Source organism: Dreissena polymorpha, chromosome 10 (genome assembly GCF_020536995.1).
Source record: "Dreissena polymorpha isolate Duluth1 chromosome 10, UMN_Dpol_1.0, whole genome shotgun sequence".
Classification (NCBI taxonomy): domain Eukaryota; kingdom Metazoa; phylum Mollusca; class Bivalvia; order Myida; family Dreissenidae; genus Dreissena; species Dreissena polymorpha.
In genome coordinates, this window is record NC_068364.1 from 81,644,407 (window position 1) to 81,655,776 (window position 11,370).

Below are 11,370 nucleotides of genomic sequence, written 5' to 3' on the forward strand. Positions count from 1 at the left end.
TTAGTATGGACAACATTAATTTACAATAACAAATACAGTTCCATTGTGTGTTTTTTACAGTTATCAAATATATCCAACAGATATTTATTATTATTATTATATTATATTATAATTATAATAATTTTTATATTATTTTTTGTTCACTGGTTTTGATTTGTTTTTCACTACTTATCATTAAATAATAACATATTACTTAGTGGCATTGTTCTATATGATACTGCCTATCTTTAAATAAATGTAAATCACATATTTAATAGTCTTGGTATGAAATTATTTTTTTTCAGTCAAACAACCTTGGAAGAGAATGCGATTGAAGAGCCCAAGGCTCGAAGCCCGCCGGGCATCGACCTGAAACCAGAGCCCATAGAAGTACAGGAGGGGGAGCCCGCAAAGTTCCTTGTCAAGGTCAGCGGCTACCCACGCCCACGGGTCAACTGGTTTGTCAACGGATGCCTCATTGTTGGGGTAAGTTCTTCAGATTGTTTTCTTTATTAGAAAGTATCCTTTAAACTTTACATTTAAGAGTCTAGTAATCATGTGAAACTGTTCATTTTTCCCAACTATGTGAAATTGTCTTATTACGTGTCCACCGTTGGTTAGAAACTGTCCCATTTACTGTTTACTGTTTGTATGAAACTTTCTTTTTAAGTGTTCATCATTTGTTTGAAACTGTCTCTTTAAGTATTCACCATTTGTGTAAAACTGTCCCTTCAAGTGTCCATCATTCGCTTGATGCTATCTATTTAAGTTTTCACCATTTGTGTGAAACTTTTGCTCTAAGTTTTGCACCATGTTAACATCAGGGCACCCGGTACAAGGTGACCTACGACGGAATGATGCACTACCTGGAGATCCCACGTGCGCGGGAGACGGACGTGGGTCAGGTGCGCGTTGTGGCGCGCAACAGCGAGGGAGAGGCGGAGGCATCAACCACGCTGAATGTATTACCCCACGATGACTGGAGATCCAAACTCAGACAAGCACCCAAAGGTAATCAATCTCGTTATATGGCTTTAACCCATTCATGCCTAGTGGACTCTCCCATCTTTCTAAATTGGATCAATTTATTTCCAAAATAAGAGATGCCTAGTATATTTATTTCTATATTTAGAATATTTCTTACAGAAATTCCTTTAAGCAAACAGCGCAGACCCTGATGAGACTCCGCCTCATGCGGCGTCTCGTCTAGGTCTACGCTGTTTGCCAAGGCCTTTTTTTCTAGACGCTAGGCATAAATAGGTTAGTACATACAGGATATACAGCAGTAATATCTTTCTTTTTTTTTCTAAACACTTTACCCCATAGATTTGCAATTTTGACACGTATGTCAATCCTTATACAATTAAATTAAATGAATGACCTTTCTTAATAGATTCAAGATTCAAAGCAATTACAACCCTAAGTTACTGATGAGATGCAAACAGCAAAAAACTGAACATCCTGCAAGTTACTCGCAGGCTGTTCTGGTTTTATGCTGGTTGCATATAGCCATTTTCACTTCACTTATGAGTGGGAAAGGGTTAAATTTTGTGTGAGGAATTATTGTATTTTTGTATCAGTTATACATGCTTTATATAAAACTCTAAAACTTTCACTTACTACATCATTATTTACACAAACCAAGGTTTCTTGGATATTTCAGGAGATTTACAAATTGAGCTAGATAGACGAGCAAAGATTGAGCTGAAGAGACCGCATGTAACAGAATACAAAATCAGAGAAACCGAGAAAGGTACAAGCTTGGCTGGTTTTGTGTCTTTCGTTGTTATTTTCCTAACTTCTCATTTCTGATTGTTTTTTGTAAGCAATACTGGTAAATAATCGAAAGAAATTACATGTGTTATTATTAATTGAACAGGTATTATAATTAATGTATCTATAAGCTTGTAAAGATGTTTTTTAAGCTGTTTAAGGTCATATCTGATCTACACTATTATCACTGTGGTACATAAACCTTTGCATACACACATAGTTTGGTAACGTTTTTGTATCAAAATTAACTAATGTTCCAGCATTGTTTTCTTAATTGTGTGTACAGTTGGTGACAAGGAGATCACCATAAGTCAGTATGACAAAGAGACAATAATCACGGAACAGCAGTACATCACAACCCACCGCGAACTTCGTCCAGTGAAACAGCCCGAAGAGCGGGAAATGCCTGCAAGAGTTGTCCGCCCAGATCGCCCGGAGATTCAGCTCGAGATCCAGCAGGCCCGAATGGTTCCCATCATCCCGGAGCCAGTGGAGCCTGTGAAAGGGGACCAGATGACTTCAGAGCATCAGGTGCTGCTAGAACGCAGGGAACCACCCGTGTTCACCAAGCCGCTGAGACCTGCGCGGGTCACCGAGGGACATCCCATACAGTATGTACACTTTGATCTTTTATGTTTATTTGAAATGGTGATGAGAAAGTGTTTGTTTTTTTTCTTTTTGATACTCGCATGGATGCAACATTACCACATCGACACCATTTTACCTTGATGTTTCCCAACGTTTGGACTTAGATTTATTAATCAGGTCTAAATTCTTGTTTGAATCAAAATTAAACGTTTTTTCTAATATGAATACATTTTGCTTGAAAGCTTTGATACTAGCATGGATGTTATGTTTGAACACTCTCAACACATCCCCATTACCACCTTGGCCTTGTTGCGGACATCTTGGTTGTAGTGTATAGAATAAATAATTGCATGTATATGGTGATATAAATTCAAGTTTTTAATGAATATTTGCTGTTGCTATGAATATTTTCTTTATGCCAATACTTTATTGTTTGAATATTGTCAAGGCTTCCACCTCGGAATATGCATTTATTGAATTTAGAATCTTGTTTGAGTTCATATATTTGTGTTATTTTTTATGTTTCTAAAATTGCACATTTTTATTATACTATTTTGCAGACCAGTGTAAGTTATCCACTATTTCTTAAACATTTTCTTGTGGTTTATTTGTTCATTTTATTAATGAACTACTAACATGTGAAGAAAGACACTAAATATGCGGAAGTGGAATTGAAAATACTTCTTATTTCATGAGACCGATTTCATTGGCTAAAGGTGTTTAACGGGTCATGGAGTAATATTAATTATTGTTATTGAAACTGTACTTACCTGGACCCACATCAATATGTTCATAAATCTGAAGACATGTGATTGATTATTTTAGAATGTACTTTGCTTTAGTTTGTTTCCAATTCCCTGTTTATTGGTGCAGCACCTAACATAAATAACCTTATTTCAGTAGTAAACAATGTCTCTGAGTCTCTGAATTTACAGATTACAATAAAACTTCAATTTCCAAATTAATTTTTTATTCCCTTGCCATCACTCCCAATACCTCTCTGTTAATATCCATTCTTTTTTCAGATTGGTAATCGATATAACTATTTCTTAACCGTATAATTACTATCTTTCATATTCCTCAAATAATGAAAGTTTTAGAAAAGTTTTCTTTGTAGTTTTGTAATGTAGTAACTTATATTAACCAAACTGATTGTTTTGTTTAACATGTTTAAAGTAAGTAACATCACAAAAAACTTACATTGAACATTTGAATTAGAAAAATAAAAGCTATGTTAAAAGGATTAAACATGATTTATAGAAATCACACATGAAAAATTATGTGATGAAAAAAAGGTTTTGATATTGTCATGCTTAACAAAGAATAAAAAACACTCCCATAGTTATCATACACTTACTGAAGTACTCTTAAAGATGATTAAAATGCACAAAAGGCAAACCAAATAAGTATATTAGCCTCTTTATGACAAAAAGGGGTGAAATGCATGTGCTTTAAGTGTCATCCCAGATTAGCCTGTGACATCTACACAGGCTTATCAGGGAAAACACTTAAAGTCTAAACTATATTTTCACTATGAAGAGACTGCATACAAACAAAAAATTCCAATAAAAGCAGAAAGTTCTGTCCCTGATTAGCCTGTGCAAACTACACAGGATAATCTGGGGAAACACTCTATGCACATGCATTAAGCTCCATTTTCCTACAGTAAGGCTCATCTAAATGTTATACATTTCAGATTGGAGGTTCATTTCAAGGGCTACCCGCCCCCGTTGATCACATGGTATCGGGACAGCTTCGAGATCCACCCCTCGTGCTACTTCCAGATCACAACAACGGAGACCGTCAGTCGACTACAGATCCCCGAGGTGTTCCCTGAGGATACCGGCATGTTCACTGTGAAGGCCTACAACATGTACGGCATGGTACAGTGCAAGGTAACCTTAGCTGTCTAAACTGTTTGTATTTAACACTTTACCTCTTAGATACGTATTATGACGCATTTGAAGTCCATTAGAAAGTTATATTTGATTTAAGACCTTTCTTTCTACATTCAATTTTTTAAGGCTTCATCTCCAAACCTTAGATACTGATGAGCAGCAAACAGTGTAAAACCTGAACAGACTGCGAGTTACTCGCAGGCTGTTCTGTTTTAATGCTGTTTGCAATAGCCATTTTCACTTTGTTTCTTATGAGTGAAAGGGTTTAAAAAAAACAACTTCAAATGGATTTACAAAATCACAACTACAAAAGCATACACTGTTCAAAGAAAGGTTATCTGTTCACACTGTATTGTTTGAAAAAAATTACAGAAGGAAAAAGCAGATAAAACAAGAAAAAATTGTAGGAAAGATTATATGTTCAATGTATTTATTTGAAAGAAACACTCCAAAAAAGCAAACAAAACAAGCAAATAAAACTCAACTTTTGTAGACAAACTCATCAAAAGCTTTTTTTGCTACAAAAAAGTTAATACAATTTAGTTTCCTTATTAATATCTAGATATGCATGTTATCATGTTTGAGGAAAGGAAGCTTTTGAAGTAGTTGTATGTCTGACAAACCTTTTTATGCTGCCCCCAAAAAATTTGGGGGGAGCATATAGTCGCCACTTTGTCTGTCTGTCCGTCTGTGTGTCCGTCCGTGTGTCCGTCTGCGCACAATTTTTGTCTGGGCTATTTCTCAGCAACTAATGACCGAAATTCAATGAAACTTTATGGGAAGCTTCACTACCAAGAGTAGATGTGCATATTATCAGCGGGTTCAGTTCAGATGATTTTTCACAGAGTTATGGCCCTTTGAAATTTTATATAAAAAAATTCTTCTCCCCCCAACTACTATGCCCTCAAGATGTTTATCTGAATATATAGTGCAATATTGTGACAAAAAAAAAACTTTGGGGAGCATCACCCGTCTTCGACGGTTTCTTGTTTCAATTGCTCACGATTTGGACATTAGTTTTTGTTGTTAATTGAGAACCATTCATCTTGCAATAATAATTTTGTTCTTTAACAATGAAACAAATGAGTCGAGCTATGGGACTTTTGGGCTTAAATTATGTGTGTTAAGTGACTTCCCAGATTAGCCTGTGTAGTCCGCACAGGCTTATCAGGGATGGCACTTTCCGCTTAAGACTTGGATTTTGTTTTCAAGACTTCCTTTTAACCCAAAATTCCATATAATAAAGAAAAAGTATTATCCCTGATTAGCCTGTGCAGAGGCTAATCTGGGACAACACTTAACTCACATGCATTTAGCCCTGTTTTCGCAGAGCTAGGCTAAAATTATTTGCCTATATGTAAGAATAGTCATCAATTGCCCCCTATCAAACATTCAGGCCCGCCTGACCGTGGTGGAAGAGGACGAGCCTACGCGGGACGTCCCACCAGAGTTCCGTAACCTGATCAGAGACAGCCAGGTCCTGGAGGGGGAACCAGCAACCTTTGACTGCCAGGTGTCTGGTCATCCCAAGCCCACTGTACACTGGGAGAAGGTAAGATCAGTTGTGTGCAACATTGCACAAAAGAGTATTTGTAAAATGATTTTTACCCTTTACCACTTAGATACATATTTTTACGCATTTGTAGTCCCATAGAAGGTTATTTTAAATTAAATACCTTTCTTACTAAATTCAAGATTTAAAGTCTATATTTTCAACACTTAGATTCTGATGAGCAGCAAACAGAATGAAACCAGAACAGACAGCGAGTTACTCGAAGGCTGTTCTGGTTTTATGCTGTTTGCATATAGTCATTTTCACTTTGCTTCTTCATGGTAAAGGGTTAAGTGAAGGAACTGGATAATGCAATTGATGTGTAATTTACTACGAAGATTGCTCTCATTTCTTTCTGTCAGAGTTTGTGTATTCCAATATTTAAAGTGTCGTTGGTGTAGTTAGTATGGGGTCTACTGGTCAGTTATATTACACATTCATGAAGTGCTCTTTTTTGCCAGGCTTTCTTGTTGTACAACCAAAGAGCATTCTTATTTTTTCTTAAACTTTGATAACGGAATCTCTAGATTAGCAATGAAAATTATCTTATTTATAGTTCAGTAATAATCTGATATAATTTTTCACACACGCACATGTATTTGGCTGTATTATACAGGATGGCAGACTAATGGAGGATAGTCCAAGAATGAAATTCATCAATGAGGAAGACAACTTCACACTGTTGATCTTCGAAGTGATGCCTGAAGATGCAGGAAACTATGCCTGTGTTGCCATCAACACTGTTGGCAAGGCAACATGCACTGCCAGACTGAACATTGAAGGTAGTGGGGCTGTGTGGAAATGTGTTTGCCATACTTTGAAGGTGCTTCTTGTGCATATAGTTATGTTTGAGGATAAAACATTCTCCATAATTATTCAACATAAGATTGAAGTCTTTACACTGGTTCTTTTGGTTTAAGCATTTATGAATGACATGAGTTGAGTTTGCAAATGTGACGTAAGCTTGTAGGAAATGATGTCATTATGAATAAGTATTGTACTTTTATTTATCTCTAGACATATTTTAATAGTTCTTGATTTTTAATTGGGGTTAATAGCTCTTGATATGAAATTGATGTTGGAAAAAACGCAGACAAAATAATCACAGTAACACATCTGAAGGATTCTGTGTAAGAAATCAGTACTGAAAAAATATGTGAGGCATTCTAAAGACTAAAGGAATAAGGAACAAAGGTTTGGTGTAGGTAACTCAACCTTCTTGTTCTCCATAACAATGCAATTACTTTGTCGATGTTACTTCGAAAAATGTTGTTAAGCTAATTGCAAGAAATATCTCTTTTACACCAGGTCCTTATTTTGCAAATGAATAATAATTTTAAAAGAACAATCTTGTTTGTCTCTGCAGTTCCCATTCAGTCCCCAGAAACAGTGTTGCCCATGGATACAGAGGTCCCAGTCAGGGCCCCAGAATGCATCGAGAAGCCCCGTGACCTTGTGACCGACGAGGGAGAACCGGTGACCTTCACCTGCAGAATCAGGGGATCCCCAGGTGAGTGAACGCCATACTGAACTTTGCACATACAGAAAATTGTTTCAGGTATTTGACATAATTTATAATGAGTGACACCTGCGAACAGCCTGCCATATACTGTCTTGACAGAATTGATTCAGTCTCTAATCATTTCTACTTTATGCTTTGTGTCTTAGCCTGGCTATCAATCTGTTTGGCTGACATATTTTGCATTAAAAAATTATACGTTTGGAACTTTCCAATTCAATTGTTAGTGTTAGTTTTTTACATGACAACATTGTAGACACTGTTCATGTTGGTAAAGTGTTGTCCCAAATTATCTGCACAGGCTAATAGGGGATGAAACTTTTCACTCAAACTTGGTTTTTGTTTAGAAGAGCCTTCCTTGAAACAAACAAGTCCACAAAAGCAAGACTCATAGCTCTGTCCCCTGTATTGTAGCTCCAGTGGTGACGTGGTACCGTAACAACCAGATTGTGAAGCCCTCCAAGTACTTCCACATGGACTCAACGCCTGACGGCGTCCACAGCCTCAGCATCCTCGAGGCCTTCCCAGAGGACACTGGCACCTACAAGATAGTGGCGAGAAACAAGGCAGGGGAGACAACTGTTACCTGCCACCTCAAGGTGTTCGGTGAGTTGTGGTTACTGTTTTTTTTATAGTGGCGAGAAACGGGGGGTCAGTTTTCAACCACATCAAAGTGTTCTGTGAGTTTGGTTACTGTTCTTTGATATTGGCATGAGACAAGGCAGGGGAGACAACAGTCTTCTGCCACCTCAAAGTGTTTGGTGGTTACTGTTTTATGATAGTGGCGAGAAACAAGGCAGGGGAGACAACTGTCACCATTGTTCTGTAATAGATGTTTTAATTGTTAAAAACAATGCTAAGTTGTAATTATACAAAATTTCCTTCAGGGATACATTTCTAGTACTGGGCATTTTTTACCTTTTTTTTTTTTAAATCTAACTGTATAAAAAACATAAACATTTAATTTGTTTTCCCAGGCATAGAAAGTGAGCCAGAGCATGTTGCGCCTATGCCCCAGGAGCAGCCACCCCAGATCCAGCGTCCAATCACCAACACCCTGGTGGTGGAGGGCAGCCCGGCCAAGTTTGTGGCCCAGTACTCAGGGGAGCCCCAGCCCCAGGTCACATGGCTGAGGAACGCTCTGCAGATCCTGCAGGAGACGCGGGATATCAAGGTGAGTCAGTGACACACTGGAGAGATACATAGAGGTCAGATTTTGAAAACTGCTGTTGTTGATAGCTAAGTAGTGAAATATAGAAAGATGGAAAGGCCAAAGATATCTTAGTGTGGGCTTTGCACATTCTGACAAGAGTAAAACCTTACTCTTTATGAATAACTGAGAAGTCATAACTACAAAAATATTAGTGAGTTAAAAAAATCTTCAAATTGTTTTTTTTTTTTATTATTCCTAAATAATAGAAGAATTTAATTGGTCTATTAATGATGACATGATAACTTGCGATGACTTCATTATTTGACATAATTAATTGTTTTAAAATCAGTAATCCTTTCAAAAGATAATATTTATGATGTTAACACGAAAGGACTAAAGCATTAAACAAAAAAAATTGAAACACAATATTATTATTTATATTTAAATGAAACAAATTATTATATGATTATTTATTTGTAAACCATCTATGTTTCATTTGTTTCATGCAAAAATATTAATCATAAAACAAAAATAATAGAAACACATAATAACATTTTCTTTTTTTTTGGACCTGTTCATGTTTCATTCCGCTTCATTGGCGCATATTGAGACTAATTTTTTAACCATCCTTGTTTCATTGCCTTTCATGTGTGCAGATTGAGACAACAAAGACATCCACGACCTTGACCTTACGCCAGGCGTTCCCAGAGGACTCAGGCCTGATCACCTGCAGACTGAAGAACAAACTGGGCATGACCGAGTGCTCTGCCGAGCTCTACGTGCAAGGTAGGTGAATTTTCCAAGACCTGCGAAGGGTTTTATGTTGAAAGTCAACAAAAGCATTTGTTTTAAAATGTTTTGTAACCATCCAAGCATCATTGAGGTGTTTGAGCAATAACTGATGTAAATCTGTTGAAGCCAATCCCAGAATCCTCTAGAAGCTTGTAGGATAAAAATAGATAATAATTTCACAGCTTTTGTATGTTATGACTTCTGAATACTAGGGGAAAATTTGAAAAAAGGCACATAAATGATAACTTTTGTGTTGGTCATTTGATACACAATTGTTTTACCCAACCCAAACATAAGTGGATCTGTTTATTTATGTACAAATTTGTTTATCACTTCATTATGCATAAAATGAACTTTGAAGCCTTGAGGTCTTGTTTGCATGGGTAAATTAAAGCACGTTTGCATAGTTCAAAAGAAAATGTTGATATCAACCCCCATACCTGGCATGTATGTTTTTCAATGACTGTGTTTTTTAAGTTCTGTATTTTCAGGTACACAGCAGACCTAGCATGCTATCACAACAGCTTTTTACATGTGTAAATAGTATCATGGTACATGTAAAAACAGTATTTTCATAATTGACCTATATATACAGAAGTTAAATACCTGGTATCTTACCTTATGGATGATATTTGCTATTTTTGTTTGATGTTTGGAAGTTTACTTTTAAATGCAATGGTTAAAATATTATGGCTTTGTCGTGAAGAAAGAATTGTGCATTCACTTTGTGAGTTCATTTTCACGTTGGTGACAATGAGTTCTCAATAGATAGGAGCCTTTTCTTTGGAATACATTTGGAAGAACCTTCATCCCTGATGAGGTTTCTTTCAATACATCTTTATAGTTTGCTTTGTACATGATCATTTTATTTTTACAGAACCATTATTTCACCTTTTTGAAATATTGGTCTGAATAGCTATTGTAGATTTGTTTGCATTATTTTGTGTTTTTTTCCTGTTAGTTGTAGCATGTTATAGTTGCAATATTTCTATATTTACAACATGATGTGATTTGATAAGCATTTTTTTCATCTTATGTGATATCATATTCTTACTAAGCATCTTATTGTTGTATACCATGTCTTTAACATTGAGTGTGTTTAACTAACATGCATGGTAGTTGCTTTGAGAAACAGGTCAAGTTACAGGCCCAGGAATTGCAACGGTATCTGACGATCAGTTGGCTAATGGATGACATTGATAAATGAATGGACGTGTGTTGCATGAATGTGTGCATGAGATTAGAACCAAGGACTGTTCTATAGGGTAAGTGATTTATTTTCCTACATGATTTCCTACCTTACTTAATGCAATTAACCCTTTCCCACTCAGAAGCAAAGTGAAAGTAGCAATGTTCAAACAGCATTTGTAGCCCCTAAGAAAGTTAAATTTAATGACCCTTCTTACTAGATTCAAATTTTAAAGGCTTCATTTCCAACCATTAGATACTGATGAGCAGCAAACAGCATAAAACCTGAACAGACTGCGATTAACTTGCAGGCTTTTCTGGTTTTATGCTGTTTGCATATAGTCATTTTCACTTTGCTTCTGAGACGGAAAGGGTTAAAACTTATTATTATTTCATACAATTTCATTTTTACAGCTTTGATTTTAACAATGATTAAAAATAAAATATCAAGCATGTTTTGAGCATATAAATTAAAACGTCAATATAATTTGGTTGTTTGACTGAAAAGCATGGTTCTGTTTTGACCTGTTTTGTGAATTTGCAGAATGGTGTTTATCCTGATTTAATTTATCTGTTCAACTTACTGACAGGCATGTTATTGTTAGTTCTAAAGAATGATCTAGGCGATGTATCAAATTTATGCCCAGCTCATGATAAGTTCTATAAGCTCAGCCCATCTCATAGATGATGATATAATCAGTAGTTGTTACCATGACTACACAGATGCTGAGCAGGCCAAGCTGCTAGAGGAGAGGTACAAGACTACGATTGTGAGGACGCCACCTGAGTTTGTCAAGCCTCTGCCGGCTGTGTGTCAGATACAGCCCGGGGAAGTCACCAGGTACGCTGGATATACATGGGCAAATAGTGCAATTGGAATAATTTAACCCTTTACCACTTAGATACATTAGAAAATTGATTTTTATTA

At 36.4% G+C, this 11,370-nt stretch overlaps 1 protein-coding gene across 1 annotated transcript in view; it reads left to right on the plus strand.

Moving 5' to 3' along the window:
• Positions 1 to 11,370, plus strand: part of LOC127849279 (titin-like) — a 215,281-nt gene that overhangs the window by 128,570 nt on the left and 75,341 nt on the right. Inside the window, 12 exon segments of the mRNA XM_052381996.1 lie at positions 285 to 465; positions 804 to 990; positions 1,643 to 1,732; positions 2,039 to 2,363; positions 4,037 to 4,235; positions 5,635 to 5,790; positions 6,407 to 6,572; positions 7,157 to 7,300; positions 7,724 to 7,915; positions 8,287 to 8,483; positions 9,119 to 9,248; positions 11,166 to 11,283. Coding sequence (XP_052237956.1) covers positions 285 to 465; positions 804 to 990; positions 1,643 to 1,732; positions 2,039 to 2,363; positions 4,037 to 4,235; positions 5,635 to 5,790; positions 6,407 to 6,572; positions 7,157 to 7,300; positions 7,724 to 7,915; positions 8,287 to 8,483; positions 9,119 to 9,248; positions 11,166 to 11,283 — 2,085 coding nt within the window.